Source organism: Mizuhopecten yessoensis, unplaced genomic scaffold (assembly GCF_002113885.1).
Source record: "Mizuhopecten yessoensis strain PY_sf001 unplaced genomic scaffold, ASM211388v2 scaffold10797, whole genome shotgun sequence".
NCBI classification, from domain to species: domain Eukaryota; kingdom Metazoa; phylum Mollusca; class Bivalvia; order Pectinida; family Pectinidae; genus Mizuhopecten; species Mizuhopecten yessoensis.
Genome location: NW_018408726.1, coordinates 1,954,976 through 1,980,726, shown reverse-complemented (window position 1 = coordinate 1,980,726; position 25,751 = coordinate 1,954,976). Strand labels below are relative to the sequence as shown.

Sequence of the window (25,751 nt, the reverse complement as noted above, 5' to 3'; positions counted from 1 at the left end):
CCACACGGCCTAGTGTCATGTTACTTTATAGCTTGATTAATAAATGACCAACACTCATAAGTTTAGACACTTCAAACAACCTCTATTGATTCAAATTGCTAGTGTACATGTATAATGTACATCGAAGGGCTTTTTGACGTGGCTTTCAAGATTCAAGTGCTGTTCAAATAATATATTGAACGACTGTTATGGCCTCTAGAACGGACGTCACTATCAGTTTAGCTATAAATGTATTACGACTACACTTAATAACAGATGAGGGATACAATTCCCGTGGGTTTTCGCCGGTTAAGAGAGAGAGAGAGAGAGTTCCCGCACTTTGCTGTATATATGTCAAAGCTATACGATGGACCACGATGAAAAACTCTGACATTAAGAAACATCAACACTAAATGGGAAGTTTTACGTTAAGTTTATATCTGGTTCGGGACTATTCAAGTCCTCTATACCAGACCCATAAATAAACACATTTGTCAAATACTTCTATCCGGACATATACATGTATGTAAATGTCTATAATTTGACTGTTGCTTTGTAATTGAAGAAAAGTTCTTGATTTTCCCAGTGATTGTCTAACTGATTGTTTCAAAAATAACGTTTAGTGCTGATACGACATGTTCTGGCAGTTCATTCGGTATTGTTACTGTTCTGATTGTAAAATAGGTGTTTTTTTCTGAGCATATTTATTGATCTCTTCGGGAACATTTTTTGGTGTGTCCATTGCCACTGTGGCGACCAGCGGCAATTGAAACATTCATTATCATACATTTGACATATGATTTTGTTCAGTTCTATCATATCTCCCCTAATTCTCCTGAAAATCAGTGTTGGTAGCTTTAGTTTCTCCAACTTCTCCCTGTATAGGTCAGGTCCTTCATTCCTGGGAGGCATTAAGTTGCTCTTCTTTGAACTTCCTCTATCTTGTCTGTGTGTTTTTGTAGGTGTGGTGCCCACACAGGACTAGCATATAGTCCAGCTGCGATCTAATGACTTGATGTCCATGAAGGATAGAGTTTGCTTTTTTAACTCTTTTTTTTTCTGAGATGTGTTCCTCAAATGATAGATCAGAGTATATAATTACTCCTATATCCTTTTCTTGATTGGATCTCTGCATGTATTTCCCATTGGGATGGTAGGCTGGTCCAACCTCATTTTGCCCTCTGCTTCTGTCCTTGCCTATTCTCATATGTTTACACTTGGTTGGATGCATCTTAAGAAGCCACTTACACATTGTTTCAAGATCTTTCTGAAGCTCGACACTGTCCTGTTTGTTTTTATTATTTTAAATATTTTATTGTCGTCTGCAAAAAGGTACACATACCTCCTGGGAGGTAATTCACAAAAATTACAAACTAGCACGGAGCCTTGAGGGATTCCTGATGAAACTTTAGCCCATTCGGAATCTGCACCGTTTATAGATACTTTCTGTTGTCGACCTATCAGGAATGTTGATATCCAAGAGGTTATTTGATTGGAGAAGTTATGTGTAATTCATTGAGGACTCCTATTGGTTGGAACTGAATTGAAAGCTTTTTGGTAGTCCATGTAAATACAGTCTTATAACATGCCCTTTATCCGGGGCTTCTGTCCATTTATCGAAGACTTCTAATAGTTGTAAACATGTTGATCTTCCAGATATGAAACCATACTGCTTGTCCGAATGAAATATTTGTTATTTCTCATGAATTTTGTTATATGTCCCTTACTATGGACTCTATAACTTTACATACCACTGACGTTAAACTAACTGGCCTGTAGTTACCCGCTTCACTCAAACACGTGTTTTTTTCCAATCGTCTGGTAGTGGTTCCTGTTGATAGCGATTGGTTGAAGATTTTTGTTAAAAGATCTGATATTGACGAAGCAGTATTTTTGAGAAACATTTAACTGTGTTGAAAATTGTTCCTGAAAGATTGAATCCTCATATACGAGGGTTTTTTTTCAAGACTACATGTACACAGTGAGGTGCTCACACATCCCGTGTGGTACAACTGAACTAAATATCTGTTTGTGTTTTACGTCCTATTAACGTTAAGTGGTAGCAGTAGTATCTGCTGTAAGTAACGATGCTTTAATGACAGTATACATCTGTTGTATTGGGTTCGTATTTATTGTACTGAACTGATCATGATGAGCTTAAAGCTCAAGGTCAATACAGAATTCAATTGTGATATATAACGAATACTGACTACCAGCGTTTGGCTCGGTAATACACGTGTCAGAAGTTTTTCTCGAGTTCGGTTCCTCAACATGAAACTCAATAACATAGGGTTGACTAACAGGCGTTCTTTGGCTTGGCTTGGAGTCAAATCGTCGATGTAGGTTTCCTTATGTCTGTACTGTGTGATATAAGCGTGCATTGTATATATACACTACGGTCTACAACCCACGTTGGCCATTTTTACAAGGTGAAGGACGTCGAGCTTGGTCCCAGTTTCATTGGCCATGAAAACTGTATTTTCCTTTACTTTGAATTATAGATATTTTCTTCCAAGAAAACCATTGCTATTGACCTTACTCAGAACACCATTTATACCGAGCTGTAATTAAGAGTATTATTTCATCGCTAGGTTCATCAATATTTGATATTTACCTACATGCATTACTGTTACATGTAGGAGGAGGACGTAAACGTGATTTTATCTATGTTAAAAAATACTTCAGGGTCAGACATTGTTAGAATATAGATAAAGATGTACTTAAGACACTACACTACACTGACTACAGCTAGGTACTCTAGACATACCAAATGGACTTAGCAAGGACATAACAAAACAACTGTCAGCAATATCCCCCAGAATGCAGTACGATCCTCTTGTTCCTGAATTGCTTGCAAAGCGCACCGTTCGCCACTAACGTTTGCGAGCGCTCACGAGCAATCGCGAACACGATCAGAGGATCTTGCCAACAGATGACCAAGACGATGGGTGGCGTTTGTGGAGTGGCATTTCCCAATTTTTAAGGTATTACTTCAAGAATAACCACATATGCACGAACATAACTAAACTAGGAAAAATGAGAAGAATAAAATAAATTTCTTTCACAATGGATTTCCACTTTTTTTGTGTGTGTCCTACAAACAGGTTTAATACGCCCTCATCTTTGGAAACATTTTTGTGTTCGGTCCTCGGTCGTTTCGGTTCCCAATGCATTTCTGACGTACGCCTTCCAAAAATGTACCGCACAGTCATTCCTGTACAGTGGACTTCCTGAGAAGGCTGTGAACTAGACTACCAAGTTATATAGTGTTGGGAACCCGGAAAGATTTTATTGCAACAGCAGTACACATTCTAAAGGAAGTACTAAAAGTAGGTCATAGATAGCAACCGACCGATCTACTGATTCTATCAGACAGTGGCGCTGTTCTAACAGACCAGTGTGATCCCGGGAAATCTTGCCAGACTCTGGACCAGCTAGCTGATCAATCATTTACTGGCCGAGTTATTGAAAATACTCAAAGTTACCGTGAAAATATAGTCTTATAAGGACACGAATGCAAATTCTGAAAAATAAAATGTGTCAATACCTTAAATACACTTATCAAATGCAGAATGTTCAGAGTAAAGCATTTTATCTTAACTCATTTTATAGCCGTTATGTTGACTCTGTACGTAATTTTAAGCGTCTGACAGGTTCGGAGAAAGTATTGGTTACGTTTGTTTGGTATTTACGTCCTGTTAACAGCTATGGTAATTAAGGATGAGCCAGGTTTCCATGGTGGTCGAGGAATACCGGAGTACCAGTAGAAAACCTGTGATACCTGGAGACTTTCCCAAGTAGAACCCGCGACCAAGTGGTCATAGACGGTCGGACGCGTTAACCATACAGCCACCACAGCGAAGTGTCGGACACTAAGCTCTATCCTAGTTCAATGTTAGTGGGTACCGGATTAAATAAACAACTTGTTTCCAATTGTTTTGTGGAACTTTGTTTTTAATAAATTAATGCGGAACAAATTTGCACAAATATGTAGCGTAAGTACAGGAATTTACCACAACGTAACGGTATTGAACTTGACAGAAATGTTGCGATTGATTTCAAATATTTTTAATTGTCTTCTTAACGATTAACTCAATTGGCGCGTGTATAAATATCTTTCTCCGCTTAGTCAAGTTAACGGAACAATTAAGCCTCGCGGTTGATAATTCAATTGAAACTATTGTACTAATCTCAAAGCATAGTCTACAACAAACACAGTAAACATTCATCAATGGTACACAATGGCTCTGAAAATCTATATGTTTAGAAATATTATTAGTAACTAATACACTTCCTGCGGCCTTCGCTATTCGGCAGACAAACCACATCAACAACCGTGCATAGCTACATTGTACACATTGACCGAGTCCTGTTTCCCTCGGCGATAGAAACATACAAACACTGGGGTTAAAGACTGCCATTTTATGACCGATTTTTAACTTTCCTGTATAACTACGCCGTGTGGGTTTTACGTTTAGACAAAGTAAAGTTGCTACTTATGCCCTGGGAATATTTTATGATTTAAACATCAAAACCAATGTAAATATCAATGTGAAGAAAGTATAACACATTACTATTTCTGATTTCATATACCATAATTTGACGTTAAAACGCCGTTATATAACATGAAATTCAACGTTGACATAAGGCGTTTTGATGCATACATATCGCAATTATGGCGTTTACACTTCGCGATTTGTATGTTTACACATCGCGATTATGGTGTTTACACCTCGCGATTTTGATGTTAACACATCGCGATTATGGTGATTACACATCGCGATAGTGGTGTTTACACATCGCGATTTTTGATGTTTACACATCACAATTATGGTGTTTACACATCGCAATTTTGATGTTAACACATCGCAATTTTGATGTTAACACATCGCGATTTTGATGTTAACACATCGCGATTTTGATATTTACACATAGCAGCTTTCAGTTTTGATGTTAAAATCACAATTTTGATGCTTACACATTGCGATTTTGATGTTTACACATGGTACTTTTGATGTTTACATATAGCAGTTTTAATTTCTGAAATCAGATAGACGTCCGAAACAGCTGTTACTTTAATTCCTCTCGCGAGATTTCGGCCCACTCAACAAGGATTCCGTTGCAGATCACAATGACGGTCAGATTAAATAGCGGTAGACGGCTAACGATCTGTAGGTTGTATCATAATAACTGTGTGAAAATAAAAACTCCTTTAATATTTTAATCCTGTGTTATTTGTTGACGAAGTGGCCACGTGACTGCTTCCTTATCTTTCCGTGTAGACATGTACTGTGATAGTACGTCACCTGCTAAGGCATTTAGGATGAGATTAACGTGGATTTTACTTACAATTGGAAAAAATCGTAAACAAGACTGCGTATTACATCACAGGTTCAAAACAGATGTCGCCGTTACTGATCCCTCAACAAGTAAACAAGTAAGGCTTTAGCTTAGTCGGGGCTTTATTGTAACCGTGATCGTTATTTCAACGTTTAATCACACGTACGCCTTTTCTGACATACAGATGTACACTTACCATTGAACAAACCATTTACTATACTTGTATAGATATTAAACTTTAGGTAGTTTACAACAATTATGAAACAAGGTTTCAAACTTGTATTAATCACTCTTGTTGGCCCGGATGGAAGAGCGCAAATGGTCGTTATATGGGAGGAAACCGGAGTACCCGAAGAAAACCCATGTGGTCGGGTAGAACCCCGGTCGTCTTGGTGAAAGGCATATGCGCTATCCACTGCGCCACCCGACCATCAAAACTAACCAACAATTGTTATAACCAAGTCGACTTCCTCTAATTTCGGCATGCGTAATGCTTTTGAAAATACTTATTGTGCAAAACCGTTGTCGATATGTAATATTAAGCTTGATTTTTTTTAGTATTATGATGAATATAATCATAATTCAATATACTTTTAACAAATTGAGACCTTTTTTTTTTGTACTATTGTACATGTTTTCAAATACCTTAATTGTTTTGACGGTATTGACATGCACACAATTAATATAAAAAAACTATCTGTACTAGCCAGTTGTAAGTCTGTTCGACAGACCAAAACGAGTTGTTATAATGCTAACCAAGGTCATTTAAAGACCACAGAAATTTGGACAAGCTTCGCTGTTTTGATCTTAATCCAAATCTTAAATACTTTGTTTTTCTTATCATAAACTTTTTTGTTAAATTCTGCATGGATGTACAGCTAAAATATAAAGTACGAGATCGTTATATATGAATTTTGTTTAATATGTAATCTATAATATATTACGTACATGCATATAATAATCAAACGAAAATAACGTTCCTACACATGCTTTGTTATAAATAAACAACAAAAAGTACACGTGCTTTCTGATACACATTAAACAACACATTGCACGTGAGTTGTTATACGTATGAAACAATACATAACACGTGTTTTGTTAACATTGTTATTTTGCGTATGAAACAATACTTTGTTATCTCGAGATCGATACGAAACATTCCAGATTTTCTCTAAGAAATGCACTGAAATATTTGTCAGTTGTGAACAATAAATAATACAAAAAAGTAGGAAGATGATTTTGTATGTTTGAATTGAAGATATTTTTGGCGTATTCACAAAGTATTCGAAATATTAAGTTACAATATTACATACATTGTGGGTTTCCAGTCGGTACCAGAATTGAAAACCACTTCGTGTTAAATTGCGTTTCGACTCTCTACAGCTGCTGTGATAACTAGATTAACCCTTTCATCACTGTTGACTTTAACAGACTCATCCAGATCAATGCATGGAAGAGTTTACTAAAGTAACATTGGGGTGAAAGGGTTAACTGTGTCACGAAGTCCCTTATATGTCGCTGCCGCTTCCATCTCACATGCCTGTACATATCACTAACTCCTACTTATATCCTCCATATGGGACTGTATCATTATGCTAACCATACATTGTAATCATGTAAATGTAAAAGTTATAATACCATAGGGACAGACTTTAAAAGATTGAATAGTCCCCCTGATTTCTCCCATTTATTTCACATACATATTTATATCACACTTGACAATCTATTTGGACTAAACTGCTCTTTGAGGTCTTATTTTGGTTTTAATTCATTACAACAAAACATAACATGTATGTTCGGGTTTCTCGGTTTCTTTTCTTTTTACCACCGTTCGGAACATTTCGTCTTTATACGTGAGTTTGGCATCATTTGTTTGTGAATAATTTCAGTTTTGTTTTAAATCATCCTACCTGATATTTTTAATTTAGTGAATTGGTGAGTAAAATGACGAAGAAGTATTACTTAGTTTATTTATCCCATTCACACTATCACAACCAAAGATGGAGAGGATATTCGAGGCGTTCTTTTGTGTTTCTCATAAAGGTGCACAACGTTGCTTTCGGCACTCTTATAACGACCCAATGGTTGTCACTATTGTAAGTATGGATTAAAGTTCCTTATTACAAGAGACACCATATTTCAAAACGATTGAACCAGTGAATGTTGACGTAAAAGAGAAAGGACATCTTATTATCGCCGACACGAATGACGTCAAAGACTCTCCCTGTTTCTTCCAATGTCGAAACTGTTTTGGTTTGAAACTAGACACAACCTCTTTCCACTTGGAATGCTGGGTAATCTCATTCTGTTACCAAATATTGGAGATTCTGGTTGATATGAGACAGCAAGCTTTTCTTCGTGTGATATTGGGGTCAAAGTTCGCTTTATCCGCCTAGGACTGTCTGTCCATGGACTATCGTTGGAGGAATGGACTCTGTCATGCTTTAAACCTTGCCAATGGTCTATGCCGCTATTTTCGTACGACAAATTCTGTCGAGACCGATTGGGAACGGGTGTTGCATTTCGGGAAGCGTATCCGTCACGTGGTGAAAGTCCGGGAACCTGAAGCTTTGGGGTAAGCAACAAATTACCTTTCTGTGACATCACAGAAGCTTCACGTCCCAAAATTAAGTTCAGACCTTTTTTGTCCCGAATATTGTTCGAATTGCGGCCGCCAACACAATCTGTCGTCAACACCTTACAACAGTCAAATAACTGGAGTTTCACAGCAAGTTCAAGGGCGGTAATTCCGTTTTTATTTTTTATGTTCAAATCCACTACAGATTTCGTCGCAGATGAATTTAACAAAATTTTCAGACCTTGGGAATTTGACGCAGCCACCGCGTGCATTGCTGCTGTATATCCCTCAGAGTCTTGGAGATTGGGGTTACACAGTTTATTCCTGGCGATCAGTCTCACGACATCCACACGGTCTACCTCCATGCATGCGTATATCAGTGCCGTACATCCACTACTGTCCTGTGCGTTGATGTAACAGTTACTGCGCAACAACAAACGCACCACGTGCGTTCTGACGTCATCAATGTCACAACAGACTGCGTACATCAAGGGCGTCCTTCCTTCATCGTCTCTCACATCGACGTCGACGGTTTGGTCCAGGAGGGAACTGATTTGCCGCGCTTTTCCTGATAGGATTGCGTTAAGAAGACGACTTCCGGTGTTGTCTAGGTCATGCGCCATTTTTGTTACGTAAAGAAATGTTTCCAATTCCGTTTCGTGTTTAGTGGTTAAGAAAAAGCACGAAAGTCTTCATAATTTGGAAAATTTGACATCTTACGCCAGGAACTTGATTCTCACATCTGAAAAATACAATAAGCTCCGCATTAAAACCAGTTTGGTCTCTGTGTAACATATAGATAGATAATTATGTAATTATTCAGTAATAAAATGTGTGTAATGCTTAAAGGTAAGCTTTTGGTGCATTATATAAAATATACTGAAAGTTTACCTTCACAAACTAAATCTTGTACGACTCCCAACAATCGATTTATATTAAGCCACACTGGAGGAAAATCCCAACCGGATTTATCGTAGCCTTGATGTCAAGACGATACAGGTTTTAGCTTATTATCCCGAATGACGTCATTAACTGTAGTTCCGGGTTTCCAGCTAATAGAAATTAGCGGAAAGAATGAAAATAGACACAAAAGTATTCATTGTAACAGTTTTTCTGAGAGAAAAATAATCAAATATTTTCTCTCCAAATCTTTTTTTATACGAATCACAGTTGAACAAAATCACACATTTCTTCTTACTTTGTCCTTAAATCCTAAAGCGTAACTTGTTTGTGAAGATAACTTGTCAAGTACACCCGTCCTGTTAGGACGCTTATTGATACAAAACAACACGTAGAACGCATATTAGGGTATATCATAATGTACACACACGCACAAGTACACGTGTATATACGACCTCCGGACACACCCGGGACTATACAAACCCGGGACTAAACTAAACACCCAATTACTCATAGCTCTATTGAAATATATCCAGTTATCTTTTCTGTAAAATTAATATCTATATTGACCCTTTCAGTGCATAGGTCAAGCTTGACTGTTCCGTATCGCTTGCTCACAACCAAATCCATCGGCAGACCTTCACGGGGGTGTTAAGTTACTGCAATGTCCTGTCGCTCTAATCCATCCTTAACAAACTTAACAGAAAATCTAATGATAAGTTTTATCAAATATTACTTCTTTCCAAAAAAATCATACGATCAACCTACACAAACAGAAATTAAAAATGTTGCAACAAAAGTTTTTATTGATCGGAAAATATTGCTGCTTTTACGGTAATACGCTACTTAAGTTTGACAGTTATTGCCTACTAAACAAGGGGAGATTACTATCTGTGATCTGTCAAATCGGACAATAGACCAGAAACAATAGCTACATAGTTAAATGTACGAGTCATTAAAGTTAATTGATTTATGATGTTGTTATTTACATATCAATTGAAGGCTTGTAGGATTAACTCGATTCAACATTTTTTTAAACTATGGGTCATTGAAAAATTATCTCGTATTTGAAATAATGTATTTTTGGGTTTCATTGCTTCATTACAATACCTTGTAGCATAATGGCCATTTTGTTTTGTTTACCTGAATCCAAAGTGTTCCGGTAAGGGAAAAAGGAAAAACTTATTGATGATGAACAACCGAAGGATTTTGGCACACGTTTTCAAACTTCCTAGGCCGTCCTCCTGACATTTGTATGAGTCTAATTTTCGTTAGAAGGCCGAGATCTTCCGGTGGAATAGAGTAAGTAGAACACATAGTTGACGTGAACATTTTAGGATTAAATACGACATACATCATTTCAAACAAATAAGAGTATACTACCATACATAAACGACTAAAAGACAGATTGAGTCCGTATTTAACAGTTGGCTTTGTTAGACACAAAACATGTTGACATGTTGGCTATATATGTTTTTTATATCAGCATATCAGAGGATTTCAAACGTCTTCGTGAATATTTTGACAGAAGATTTCTGAGGACTTATAAAAAGCCTTGTATAGATAAAAAGAAATCTAAAAAAATCCTGGTTCTATTTGTTGACGCTATAAATGGAAAGTGTGTCTACGTTTATCTGGTAAAGCGTATGTTGACAAGTCACATTGGTTTATTTCATTTACAATCAATACGAACACTTTGTACATGCCATTATAAAGGCAGGCTGTCATGATATTACAAATAAAGCTACGCGCCAAGGTCGTGACTTCAGAATTATGATAAAGTGTCCCAATAGCGATCCTGTCTTGAAAAAGCTCCAAACATTTCAATAAATGGAGAGCTGACTGTATGACGTGAACAAATACCCGAGTCATGCTAACGTAGTGGCACACGTTGAGCACGGTCGGAACGATACGCCGGGGAGTTCTCGTCAGTGTCATAATCTAGACTTATATTGATTACAAAGTTTACAAGAAGTGTTTTGAACGTTAACTTATTCACCCCTGAAATTTGATAATGAACTATTGCAACCTTTGAATTGGAAGAGTTCACATGTGTCTTCATGGGTGAATGAGTTAATGTAGAACGTTGTATCGACCATTACTGTGCTATTCTCCGACTACACTATAGGCATCATCATACAACTGCGAAAAAACAAACAATGAGTTGGAAAGCAGTTTATTTTCGACATGACAATAGCTTTCATAAACTATTTCTGATACTTTGCGGAATTTGTATAGCAAAAATAGATATGAAGCAAAAATATCAACAACAGTGTTTTGTGAATAAAATCAGGAAATGGTCCTAACCGGATGTGAACTCTCGACCTCTGCTGTAAATACTAACGTTCAAATCGGGAACCGTCGGCACTTTCCGTAAACGAGTATTTTCTCGCGTACGGAAAATACCGACGGTCCCCGATTGACTATTGCTCTAACCAACGGAGTACCTTATCGGCGGTCAGTCCTACTGCCATTGTATCCAAAGTGAGGTTCGGGGAGGACATTCTGTGTATAAAAAAACTTATGTGGAATTCTCTAGAATTTTGTCTGCAGCAAGCGGGGCAAGGATTCTTAAATAATTCATGTTTTTCTGCATCTGAAAACATCAGGGTTCGTCTCCCTGAACAAACTAAAATGGACAAATCTGATTTTTCTTGAAAAGTTGTAAAATCACATATCTTGCGTTATATATTTTGTTTTCGCAATATTTTGCGAAAAGATTCGCGAATTCAAAGATTCTACGAACATATAGATACATTCAATGTTTGTATTTAATATGTCTTTTCTTCTGAACTGCTGATTTTTTTTTATCGCCAAAATATAATATATTTCCAGTAAAAAGTATATTAGTAAATTACCCTCCCTCCAAAAACAGGGTAAGGTATAGAACGGCTGACAAGGAAGTGCAGTATATATATACACAGGTAGGGCAGACAATACCTAATACAATCGATTGTCCCGCGAACAAGGACTAATCCTCTAAATAATTTATCCCAGGCAAACACGTTTTAGCACAGGGTCAGGGATTCAGTCGATTTATGTTACACAGCGGAATTGAGCGTTAAGTGCCAGAATACCGAATAGGCACTGAGGGAGGGAAGTCGTAAAAGGAGAAACTAGATAAGGAAAAGAAAAAAAGTTAAACCGATATTGTATAGCAGGTGCTCGTTAATAAAAATAAACGATAACATTAGAGTCTCGTTAAATCAGTACACAAATCCTAAACTGTTATCTACAAACCGCGTGAATATGTCACAGAACATCAAATTGGTAAAAATCACAAGATATGATGAAAGTTAAAAACGCGCCAGGCATTTAGAAACGGGAAAAGGGGACATTTACAAATGATTTTCTTATAAGAGTAAGATAATCGAAAAGCATTTCGTCAAATAGCTCGAGATACAATAAAAACAATACCATCAAGCTGAAAAAAACTTGAAAAAAACCCAAGTCCCACTTGAAAGTTTGAAGGAGTTAATGACTGGAAATACAGATCAGATTTAACGTCAAAGTTTGAATTTTCAAGGTCACCCTGTTCTCGATTTGCTGTTTTGAGGTCAATATGCTCAGACCTAATTGTCAATCTGTGTCGGTTTAGGACGAGAGCATGTTGGTTATGTAAGCCCGGTACAATATTCTCTGTATTACCGACCTATAGATCGTTCTATTGATAGACTGGGTCGCTATATACTGTAGTTTGGCCCGTCGGTAATTAGTATAGGCTCGTGTTAATTACTTCGTCGATTGCGTACTAGGACACTGACATACACGTCAAACTCGGATACTCCATTGCGAAGTAAACTTTTCAGTCAGTTTTTTTATGTCCAGAAATGATCGGTAGATTTGTGTACAATATTTGAGAGTATCATTTTGAATACCCCGAGGCCGTGTACAAATTTATTTTTGCTTTTATGTTATGATATTATCAGCGATTTAAATGTTATGTCATAAACCAATCAAAGTTTGACGAGTGGACCCTGCCCTAAATATGGTAACTATGTGATGATTATTCTGATAAAGATAATTGTATTAGCCGACATAAGGTTTTGAGGTGAAATATTTCAACTTTCAATGTATGTCAGAGGTAGATAATCTACCTTTGATAGTATTTGTCGTCTTGAAATGCTTTGATATTAAATGGAAAGTTACAGCCGTCAGCACAAAAACATTATGTTACTATACTAACAGACGCGATGATTCGAGCGTCTAACACACTTTTTTGGAATAGGAAGATGATGGGAGGTTGTTTTCACCTTGACTCTGTAGGGACCAAAGCAATTTGCAACAAGATATATCTTGCTATGAAACTAAAAAAATGTCACAAAAGCCAAATAAAGTTTCAAGACTTTTGTTTTTCATTCTCATATTTTCTTCACACACACTTATACAGAATATGAATCTGGTATATTTTTTTTATTTCTGGAGGCCGGATTATTTGTTTCAAAGACGAATAATACATGAGTATGTATATATATATATGTTCTCCAATATGCCCTCCCCTTCCCCGGTTTCAAACTGTGCTATTTAATATGGATGCCACATACATTTAGCTTTGGGGGGAAATAACTTGCCACCAATGATCTGACGAGGCGACCAGTGTGTGGATACGAGGCGACTGACGTTGGGTGAGTAGGTCACATTTCCCCCATTGATTATGAGGCGACTAATGTGAGATAAAAGGAGACTATATGACTTATGAGTCAATAAATATTAGGATAATATTAATAATTATGATAATAATTCGAGGTTCTTATCGTTACCGTTCTTACCGTTTTATCGCAACCTAGTTCGTAGGTCATCTCAAAGCGGTTCACAAATTATTATCCGTGGTTATAGGGCCTTTGCAACCAGCCAATATCTTTCTCAACTCCCTGGGCAGCTTATATTTCGGCGCTCACAGCGAGCATTCAACAGTTCTAGCACTGCTCAATCACGTACTCATTTACAGCTGAGCAGACTGGAGCAAGCGGAGTATCTTGCTCAAAGATACAACACAGTGCCCTACCGGGACTCGAACCCACAACCCTTCGGTCACGAGCCCAGCGTCCTGCCACTAGACTACTGTGCCTCCATATATAAATATAGCATATGAAGTGATACAAGGGACAGTAGGAAATGACATAGGTTTAGCAATGGAGCGACTAGTACTTAGTGTGACACGAGGCAACTTATGTATGGCTTTGAGGCGACTAATGTGACACTTGAAACATGCAATGTGAAGCTCTTGAAGAAGATTGAAATTTCTTCAGTGTTTTCTCCCTGCTTGAAACTGAAGATACTGGAATTGAACTGCTACCAGCTGGGATCTCTGGTACTCCAAATTACCCGGACGGAATTCTGTATAAACACCGGAATAGGATCCATATTTACATAACGTCTATATTTGATAAGTGTCAGATAGCTTTTCTGTGTACACTGTGCATACATAATGGTCAACAAAACGGGCCCTGATGACACGAACGGTCCTTCAGTTAACATCTGTCATTAAAATAATGATAATCTTTTATGTGGAGAAATGAAACTTAAGGAACAAATCTTAATTTAGATGTTTCGTGAAAACAGTAAATCTAAACCGAACACGGGAAAGATAGATAGGAGGCGTCTAACAAAAGAGAAAGTGAGCGTCAACTCATTATTACCCTCCGTCTATGCGATATATTCTATTTAATGTAATTATTAATACCTCCATGTGAACACAGCTGCTGGGAGGCCGTAAACGCGAAACAAACTTAGTATTATGATACATAATGGAGAATGTAGGTGTTAACGTATTATTCAGCTTTCCTGACAAAGATAAAAATATGAACAATTGATTCTTTGAAAATTTAGTTAATTTTTCATGTTTCTGACATTAGCTCATGTGATCGTATAGGAATACTGACTAACCCGAATACTCTAATCTTATCAGATTGTAGTAATTTGAAGTTAAAACAATAGTATACTTGAAGTCTCACCCAGGATCTATCTCACAACAAAACAGTTACGCACTAGATACATGCATATACCTATAGTCAGATTTAAGCAATGTTTTTTTCTGAAATTCATAGTCTGGTTGTAGAATAGAAAATAGAATTTACATACCTTTTATATAGCTTTACTCATCAACATGATATTTTTCACTACTGAGATACAGGGTATATCCAAATTCTGCGTATTATGATCCATACAATTCCGATATAGCCACATAGTATCCTATTGGACCCCTCCAATACACGTGTGTACACTGGGCCGCTCTCTGATACGTAACTGGCTTGGCTCCAGACTTAGCCCAACTAATACTCACACCGCGTTAATTGTTTACGTTCCGTAGATCATGCTAGTCAATACAAAATACGAAACCTCGAGTATACACAGACGTTTTTTCTCATTTAGACCAGAAAAAGAAGAATGCACAGCGTTAAATTAAGTTATTCGTGGAACTATCCTGAACAATACCAACGCCATCTTCCAGACCCTTTGTCGTTTCGTGTATACAAATACAGTATTAAATATCTTTACTTAGACATGCACTTTTGAATTAAGTTAATGTTTATTCAAGATCACGTGTTGATTAATTTATCGAAATTGCCAACTGTACATTTAAGTAATATTGACAGATGTGTGAGACCGTCTAGTTATACCTATGTTGGGGTAAAGAATAAAGACCGATCTTATTGTACGTACAATACCGGTACTTAAGGGATCATACAACTATATATTCCAGTAGCAATAATTGTAAAAGGAATAAACATGGATGTAAATTGAAGTTATAACAAACACTCAGTTCAAGACGACAGTGTGGCAGCGGGGAGACAAGAATATGGGAAAATGCCAACTAAATTATGCCAGTTTTGTCCTGCCAATCATACCTATTAAAAACTATTATGACAACAAAAGAAACGCACCATAAAACTGAAATAGAGGGACTGCTAACTACTTCAACTTAATGGGAGTTACTTCACAATTCATTGTAGAATATAAGCTACAAACTTTGATACGTTATGGGTTTACACAACAAACAAGTTTTGAGAATCATCTTCTTCATTCTACACTACATTCCGTTAAAGAAGCAAACCCATCGTTGTTTCCAATGACGCTCGGCAGCACGTGGTCTCAAACATGTCAACTCAAGATCCTGCTCGTTAAGACCTTATAGTATATTACCTACATCAAGTGAATCTCGTTAAATAGAACATTACTTAAAGACGTATGCTACATTTCATATTATATGTTTGTTAGAGTTATCTCCCCTATTTAGATAATCTGATAAATAAATGCACGCCTATCGAGGACCTTACGGTACCTGACGTATTGATGTTATGTTACCTACATCAAAGTGATTCTCGTTAAATAGAACATTACTTAAAGACGTATGCTACATTTCATATTATATGTTTGTTAGAGTTATCTCCCCTATTTAGATAATCTGATAACTAAATGCACGCCTATCGAGCACCTTACAGTACCTGATGTATTAATGTTATGTAGAATGTAGGAACAGTATGTTTCACTTCATTACAGACCGACGACCTCGCCTTACTCGTGCTTCTTTACCACCAGGGGGTGCTCCTGTAGCCTTGTCATAAATTATAGCCAAGTCCTAACTATCTTGTTAAAGACGTTTTACATGACTCTTCGTTTACACGCTTTCGGAGAGTAAATTTTAAGTTGATTTTGTCAATATTGCATCGTTTAAATTAGTGAGACAGTTTATTTATATTAAAATGTGATTTTTTTTTAAATATCACGAAATAGAAAAAATGGAAACCCAAGAGTCAATTCTTTCTGGCGAAAGCTCTTTTATCAATTTGATTTTCTTTTGAGATATAAGACTTCTATAATAAAGACACGAATTCCATTCTTATGTAATAGGCACATACATTAATTGTTATTTACGAATGACATCAATTGTTCAATTCCTTTTGATTTGTTAAAGGTACTGTCTCCGCTCGATAAGGTGTCTGGTACACAGGAGAAGACAACTCCAATCAATACGCGCGGATCTGGTGCAAGGTTATCAAATCATAACATAAATGTTCATTGTTGTCTAGAAATTCCGTAGTTAATCGAGGTTAAATGAGAACGTCGTTAACAAAAGGAACGGGCATATCAAGGTTCTGGTGTAAAGAAAATGGCTATGAAAACGTGATTTTACCCGAAATAATTATTACAAAGAACCACCATCAATAGAAACGACGTTTTTGTAAGTTAAATGCACTTCCGGTTGTTTACCAAACTTCTTGTGCTGTTGATGCATTGCTGTGTTTTTATTTAGTTTTGTATATTTACCATCGTATGGCATTACTACTATATCACCCTAACAAATTCAGTTGGCATTCATATAGGCTATGAATGCCATTGGACCAATTGTTGACGTCATCATTATTATGACGTCATAATTGTTACGTTGGATACCATTGACCCTACCTGGGCGATGGCTATTCTATTCATTGAACAAACATACACGATACATACAATATTTGAACCAAATGCTGAAAAATCCTAAGTGTAATTATTTTTTCTATCAGATGATCAGATTCCAAATATGGTAAATATAAGTACCGAACTGCTCTCAGTTGGCATTCATCGGCAAAATTAATTCTAACTAGACAAAGGCAAATCCATCAGGAAGTGCTAGCGCGCTTCATTGGATTTGCATTTTGTCCAGTTAGCATTCATATTGCCTTTGAATGCCATCTGAAAGCAGTTCAATGCTTAAGTGATATATTTATTAGCTGACCTCATTGATGGGAGCTTCAATAATGTTCATTTATTTGGATATTTATTCACATCGTTTTTTATTTCAAAAGCCTAATTCTAAGTGTTTATATATTTAATTGTTCCTCTGTGTATACAGGAAGTGACGCCGGGAATTAAGACGGAATAATTAACTTCTATATTAAAATAATGCACATTATAACCACGTCAGTCATGAAAAATGACACCAAAATTATCATACGCAATGGCCTACAGTGGTCTATTGGGCCGTTTTCGATTGTAGCAATCCAGACGGTTGGACCGGTTGGACTGGAATTGTTCATTTATGAAATAAGGTCGGACCTAGTAATATGATGCTGCTTTTAGGCGAGCATTGACAAAGCCTTGCAAGGCCTGAATAAACATTTGCATGTCCGCCAGAAAAATGTTACATTTAAAAACAAACAAACAGGTCCGTCAGGATTTATATCTGAAAATATTACATTAAGAAACAGACGAACCGGTTGTTCTTAAACTGTTATATTGTACATACATCGAGATGTAATTTTAAAGTTTGGTTAAAAACGGTTGAAATTATACGGACTGGTTGTCAATAATGTATATTGATGTTAAAGATCTTTATGTGTTGAAACAAAATAAACATATTAGTCTGATTGGTGGTACAACAACGCAGACGTCAGGCTGCGGTGTAGGGTACGGTAGATGTTTGACTGTATAATAGAGAATAAATTAGGGGGTTAAGTATATATTATGAATATGTATCAACTGTCAACCAATATCAGGTTATAACAATATGATTAAATATGCATGCAGGATCGATTTCGAAAACATGTTTCGAGCTCAATGTGAAGGTAGTAATTGTGGAAGACGAAACTGGAAATATAAGATTTAGATGCAGGTGTCATGCGTGGGTTTTGTGTTGGTGTTTTGGGTAATTTCCAAATGCTTTGTTTATTGTTATATACACTTCAATGTTAACGCTATTATATTTGTATATATTTACATGTAATTTGTATGTTTTCAAAAAGCTTCGAAAAGAACGTCACGCCATATTGACATTGTATGATCATTGTTATGTACATACATGTACAGGACGTGCTTGCTATATAAGCACCTGTTACAGTACACAAAACGTAATTGTATAACGCTCGATGACAAAATTGCTATCATGGTCTGTAAGTCAGATTTTTGACTTTAGAAGGATTTGATATATTTAACGCTGACATTATGATTAAAAGTTAACTTCCGCGTCTTTTTTTACAGTATGCCCTGTTTATAGCACGTGAGGTTGGCATCCGTCGTCCGTCATCTCTTTCTGTGAATACCTTCTTCTGAATAACGAATATATGGAGTGGAGCCCGGAAAAATTGCTAAAAATGACCTTGACCAACGTTCAAGGTCACAGCGGTCAAATGTATCAAAACATTATGCTAAAGATTCGAAAGCCTATTGCTATCAATGTATGATGTCAACATATAAGCTTTGTAGGATAGAGCATGACAAATGTTGCGCAGAAAACATGACCTTGAACTACTTTCAAGGTAACAGGGGTCAAATATGTTAAAAAAGAACAACAAATTTACAGTCATGCCGGGGCGCGTATTCATGAAACCGTTCTCGAGCTCAAGTCTAGATTCTGTGCTCAACCTTTTAAAGAATGGTACATGGTAACAAATCACGTGTACACATTTATAGTTGTTTCAAACTTTAAGTGTGTCACTGTGCTTGTTTATTAAGTTATCACCGGAACAGAATATTGGGCTTGAGCATGATAACAGGTCCACACATACAAGTTCGGGACTACATTCTCTGTATACAATAATCGCGTACAACGTACACATGTACGTGAATATGTTTCTGTCATAACACCTATTAATTGCATTCCTGTTAACCTGTATTTTGTACTTTACCGCAGAATCGTTAACTAATTAACATTATCCAGGTTTTGGCGGACGTCCACACGCCGTCTGCAGTTTCCAATATCGCCAACTGTCCGCAGGTTGAAGCAGGCCTGAGACATGAAAAGCTTACACCGGACATACAACTGCCGGGGATAGTATAACGGATATTACACTGTCGGTGATGGTATTCCGGACATAACACTATCGGGGATAGTATATCAGAAAAAACACTGTCGGGGATGGTATATCAGAAAAAACACTGTCGGGGATGGTATACCAGACATACTCCTGACGGGGATGGTATACCGGACTCTGTCGGGGATGGTTTACCGGACAGACCACTGTCGAGGATGATATACCGGACATAACACTGTCGGGGCTGGCATACCGGACATATCACTGTCGGGGATGGTATACCGGACATTACACTACCGGGATTGGTATACCAGATGTATCACTGTTTGGGATGGTATATCGGGCGTTACATTATCGGGGATGGTATACCGGACAGACCACTGTCGAGAATGATATACCGGACATTACACTGTCGGGGATGGTAAACAGGACATACCACTGACGGAGATGGTATACTGTACATTACACTGTTGTGGATGGTATACCGGACAAATCTCTGTCGGGGATGGTATACCAGACTTAACACTCTCGGGGATGGTAAACAGGACATACCACTGACGGGGATGGTATACCGTACATTACACTGTCAGGGATGGTATAACAGACATTACACTGTCGGGGATGGCATACCGGACATTACACTGTCGGGGATGGTATACCGGGCATTACACTATCGGGTATGGTATACCGGACATATCTCTGTCGGGGATGGTATATCGGACGTACCACTGTCGGGGATAGTATAACGGACATTACACTGTCGGGGAGGGTATACCGAACATTACACTGTCGGGGTTGGTATACCAGACTTAACACTCTCGGGGATGGTATACAGGACATACCACTGACGGAGATGGTATACCGTACATTACACTGTTGGGGATGGTATACCGGACAAATCTCTGTCGGGGATGGTATACCGGGCATTACACTGTCGGGGATGGTATACCGGACATATCTCTGTCAGGGATGGTATAACGGACATTACACTGTCGGGGATGGTATACCGGACGTACCACTGCTGCTATTCTCATCTCAGTTCTTGGGTTCTGCCGACGGTAGTTCCCACAAATAAATGACAATTTGGTTTTATGAAATTGTATTCTGATTTTCTATATACGTGAATACATAGCTAATCCAATCTTCCACTTTAATAAATATTGACAAACATCCTGAAGGTGTTATATCCGCAGCACAAACATGATGTTTTACCAGAAGCCAAAATTTTGACCACACCGATTTCTGATAAATTATGGATAGTTTTATTGTTTTGTGTGATATTGGACAGGACAATACCGTAAAGCTATAAAATATCCGGATATAATCATACATAGTTTACATACATATCACCCAGGGGTATCATCAATACATCCTACTTTACTCTAGCCTAATTATGCATGCTAATCTATGGTCACGTGTATTTCTTTTACAGGAGTCTACACAAAGACGAGGGCACTTATTCTGAATTATATATAACTATTTAACTATTTACTGCAGATTACTTTTTTCAACTATCTTATAAGTAAGTCGAAGGAAATTAACTACATAGAGTAAAAAATTTATTTGGAGGAAAATAAAAAAGAGGCTCCAGAGGGAGTCGAACCCTCGACCTCCAGTTTACTAGACTGGCGCTCTAACCAACTGAGCTATGGAGCCATTACGTCGAAATGGCTTTCGTTTCATGTTACAAATAATTCAAACAGTATGTATTCCAATTGTTTCAGACGCTGAAGAACATGCTGTTCATGGTTATAACAAATAATAATAATGGAAAATTAGTAATTCGGCGTTCAATAAACGCAGTAGAGCGAATTGACTAAGATTTCTTTTCATTTGAAAAACATGCCTAAAAGCGTCGTTAGTTCAGAATCCAGCGACACCGTCAGAAAATTGAATGATTTTTGATATTTCAATGTTTTTAACAAACGAAAAATATATAAATCAGAAACAATCTTAGCTATTTGATACGTTGTATTGATGACTTTTGATAAAAAAAACCCCAAATATCTTAGTATCTATAACGTTATTGACTTTTGGATTTTAATAGAGTTACACGAAACCTTAAGAACCTACCGTACCACTTTGCATACAAAATTCGGGAGAATATAGTTTAAAAATTAAGACGACTTTCAGAATTGAATAACTTTAAAAAAAGCAATAGAATACACTACATCAAATATTGGATTATGTAATAAAACTTACTTGGTCTCGGACGTCAATATTTCGCTTTGATATTTTTCCGCTTACTGTTTTGAAATCATTATATGTGTATGCCAAAGTCTATCCAGTATTTTACCTGTACAGCCAGGTGTCTTTTCTCATGTAGGATACGTTCGATAAAATTGTTTGTGGTATGTGACTGAAAATATTGATTCCTCTGTCGTTTCTCCGCGTATTTGGTAAAGACATTACGCACACTAAAACAGGAAATGACGCAATCGATATACCACAATCCTCTTCTCTGTTTGAGGAACACTTAACTCGCTAATACGTTAAAAATTGACTTCCGTTCTGGTCAGGTTTATTATGCCCGATATCTCGAAACTCTACCGAAACTCTACCGGAGACTCTACACGCCACCGTTCATATATTTCCAGGATACGAGCATTTACAAGACCCGGATCACTGTTCCAAATTATTTATATTTCATCGTCCAAGAAAATGAGCGGCATGCTTACTGTCCGGGTAGACAAATTGTTCCCGACTTCTATAAAAAAAAAACATGACAGTTTGTTTGAAATGTATCTTGAACAAAAAGAAATATCATAGTAAGATGAAATAGGGTCTTGACCTTAAACATGAATAATGCACCCGTTAAACTCATATAGGATGGTTAGAAACGCATTTCTGTATTAAAGGTAACAGCAATTCTGATAATTTTTGTGAGAAACATTACAACGAGTTCAAATTACTAAATATATCTCAAAATTCTGATTAAGTACAAAGTAGCCCTCGCTGTAATTAGTATAAACAATGACCTAATGCTGCGGTCTTACAGCATATAAATCAGTATCCAAAAATGTATCGGGCTTGTCCGGGATTCGAACCCTGGACCTCTCGCACCCAAACGAAACCAACAAGCCGCTTACTGTTATAAAGTAAGTTAATAAGATTAGATTTTATTTAACTACTACATCGAAATCAATTGAATGACATAAGAACAGTTATTACTACGGTAATGTGTGAACTAAAAGTTATTATTAAACAAGAAGTATATAATTTGTTCGAGAGCTGGAAGAACTTCTCCGCTTTGCCACGTTTGTACATGATTTGGGGCATAAGGGAGGTACCTCGTTAGGCTAAACACAAAAATCGAGCCTTATACGTCTCTGGTGAAAATAAATGAATAATTATTATACTTTATAAATCGACTGTCAAATCACAAAATTTTGCACGAGCGAATATCGAATTCTATCACGATTGTGAACACGAAAAAGTTCACCTACATAATTGAAAACAAATAAATTTGCCATCTTGTGCACTAGCACATGAATTGCAAAATATTGTTGGGAAAAGGCTGAATATCAGTAGGATAACTGTTTCTAAATCGATATTACATATCTTATATAAATAACATTTCAATCATTCCCAACCAGGTTCTTATTGAATAGTGTATCACGAACTTCCAAGGGAAACAGTTAGAAAATATAGTCAGAGAAAATTATCTTTAATTATCCAAAATACTTCAAAATGTTCATATAAATATAATATAATTTGTATAAATTAAAAAAAAGATAGGGCTCGTCCGGGATTTGAACCCGGGACCTCTCGCACCCAAAGCGAGAATCATACCCCTAGACCAACGAGCCACATATTAAATTGCTAGAAATTTAAGATTAGTAGACTTTGTTTAACTATTCGTGGAAATTAACGAAATATCATTACAATTCATTATAATTGAGTAATGTGTAGACTATCGAACAAAAAGTATAGGAAATACATAGCATGTTCTAAAACTTTGGGAACGAATGTCCCAATTCTTGTCCATATTGCCACGTCTACAATGACGATAAGGGAGGTAACTCCGTTATGCTAACACGATTATCGTGCTACCTGTTATCTACATACGTAGTCTCACTCGGGTTAATATAAAATACTATCACGAGCCTCTAGGAAAGTGGCATTTTAATGAATTGTTGAACGAGTTTGAAAATTGTACGGTGTACGATCATGTGATTTTTTATCAAACGCATTTTTATACATTTTGTCAAAATAAATAAAAGTTGAAACATTAACAAATGGATATTCAATTAGAAGTCCCGACTATTTTTTATGTCGAGGCAGTTATTAAAAGAATTGAGATTGAAATATTAAAGTCTAGATGATGATAAAGTATATCTCAGACTCTATGTCAAATTAAGATTTGGGGGCTGCATGTCACTATATGGACGAAGTATATCCTTATAATGTATACATTACGAAGTACTGCAACATAACATAGACTTATACGGTTATAATGTGTAGAAAACTTACATTCCTGTCGTAACAAAGTCATAATTAGATCAAAACCATTTTGTTACGACAGGAATGTAAGTTTTCTACACATTATAACACGGTATAACAAAATCGTTTTGATCTTTATGAAATACGATGAAAGAAAGAAAGTGAAAGAAAGACGAATGTTGAATGAAATCCCTCCTGTGAGAGGACAATACATTGTAAAGAGGGATGATCCCAGGGCTCCTAAACCCTGGCATCCTCCGTAAACACTTGCCGCAAATACTCTGATGAAACTCACTCAAATTGATTTTCCTGTTGTAATACCTGTCTATATTTAGAACATTATTGAAATATCCGCCAATACAGCCGTGATCGTATAGTGGTTAGTACTTCGCGTTGTGGCCGCGACAACCCAGGTTCGAATCCTGGTCACGGCAGAACAGCTGTGTCAGTCGCTGTTACGGCACGGCGGATAATATTTTTTAATGTTCAACATTTCATTTTATGCATTTTATGTGGCCGTGATTTATCTCTGTAATGTCTTTTAAGATTTTTATTAGTTTACAATTTTTCACCTGTAATAATTCAGCTTGTTATGATAATGGTACTAAGCTACTTTAAAGTCGAGAGATTTTATCGGCGGTAACTGTGAGTAGTCACATATAGAAAAGAAACAATATTGAAGTTTTTAGAAAATTTTGGAAATGGTGGAAATTTAAAAAAACAGCGAACAGTGGACATATTATAACAAACAATTAGTTTAAGTATGTAGGTGTTCTGATGAAATATAATTGTAAATTCGCAAAATTTCAGAAACATTTAGCAGAACAGGGTAGAAAGGCTTTATTTTCACTAATGTCCTCTTTAAGAAACTATTCTTTAAATTTATAAACGCTTTGTTCTGTTTTTGATACATATTTTAGTGGTATCCTTGGCTATGCATCGGACATATGGGGATTCCATAATGCATATGATATAGAGAAGGTTACCATTTAGCATTTTGTAAGAAAATTTTAGGAGTAAGAACATGTACAAGTAATGATTTAGTGTACCATGAATTAGGAAAATTACCATTGTTAGTTACTAGAAAATTAAGAGCTATTAAATATTGGTTAAAACTAAAGCGCACAGACAATTGTATTCTGAAGGCATGTTATGACGAGTGTGTGAGTGAAAATGATATTTGGATGGGTAATATAAAGGATGAATTGACGGTTCTAGGTCTTGGGTATTTATTTGGAAATGATTTACCTGTATCTGCTGCATATAAAGTAATACAAAAAAGATTATTAGACGTAAATAAACAAGATATGCTTAGTAGAATTAAAAACTCATCTAAAGGATTTTTGTACCAACATCTTACCGATAATTTTGGTATACAATTTTATTTATGTAAGCTTATTGAAGAAAAATATAAACGTATGATTACGAGGTTTAGATTATCTGCGCATAATCTTAATATAGAAACTGGACGTCGTAGAAATATTGGTAGAGAAAATAGATTGTGTAACAGATGTACTGACGGTGATGTAGAGGATGAGTTTCATTTCACATGAAGTGTTCATTTTATAAAGAGTTGAGGGAAAGATATATAAAAGAATTTTACTTACAGAAATCCAAGTGTGTTCAAATTCATAAAACTTTTGAGTGTAAATAATGTCAAAGAATTATGTAACACTGGGAAATACCTATACTATGCTACGAGGAAACGTGAAAACCTTTAATGTGTTCAAGTATTTAGTATTTAAGTAAAGTCTTTAGTCTTTAGTAATTTAGTATTT

General features: G+C 36.5%; 1 protein-coding gene and 3 non-coding genes across 5 annotated transcripts; 1 reads left to right on the top strand and 3 right to left on the bottom strand.

Annotated features, from left to right (window-relative positions):
- Positions 1–7,080: 7,080 nt before the first annotated feature.
- Positions 7,081–15,074, bottom strand: LOC110462521. Of its 2 annotated transcripts, none has more exons than XM_021516501.1 (2): positions 14,879–15,074; positions 7,081–8,639 (listed from the first exon to the last, which is right to left on the bottom strand). In XM_021516501.1, exon 2 carries the CDS (start codon positions 8,518–8,520, stop codon positions 7,531–7,533), a length of 990 nt encoding a protein of 329 aa, XP_021372176.1. In that variant the 5' UTR covers positions 8,521–8,639; positions 14,879–15,074; the 3' UTR covers positions 7,081–7,530. The 2 variants fall into 2 exon arrangements, with proteins under 2 accessions (XP_021372176.1, XP_021372177.1); XM_021516502.1 differs by lacking the exon at positions 14,879–15,074 and adding an exon at positions 8,789–8,928.
- A 6,038-nt stretch (positions 15,075–21,112) lies between these two features.
- Positions 21,113–21,186, bottom strand: Trnat-agu. The gene has a single exon. It is a non-coding gene; the product is annotated as a tRNA-Thr (tRNA).
- A 2,081-nt stretch (positions 21,187–23,267) lies between these two features.
- Positions 23,268–23,339, bottom strand: Trnap-ugg. The gene has a single exon. It is a non-coding gene; the product is annotated as a tRNA-Pro (tRNA).
- Positions 23,340–24,335: 996 nt separating this feature from the next.
- Positions 24,336–24,407, top strand: Trnah-gug. Its single transcript has one exon. It is a non-coding gene; the product is annotated as a tRNA-His (tRNA).
- The last annotated feature ends 1,344 nt before the right edge of the window (positions 24,408–25,751 follow it).

Excerpts from the sequence above, each read along its gene's own strand:
- LOC110462521 (XM_021516501.1), bottom strand. The coding sequence starts at position 8,520 with ATGGCGCATGACCTAGACAACACCGGAAGTCGTCTTCTTAACGCAATC.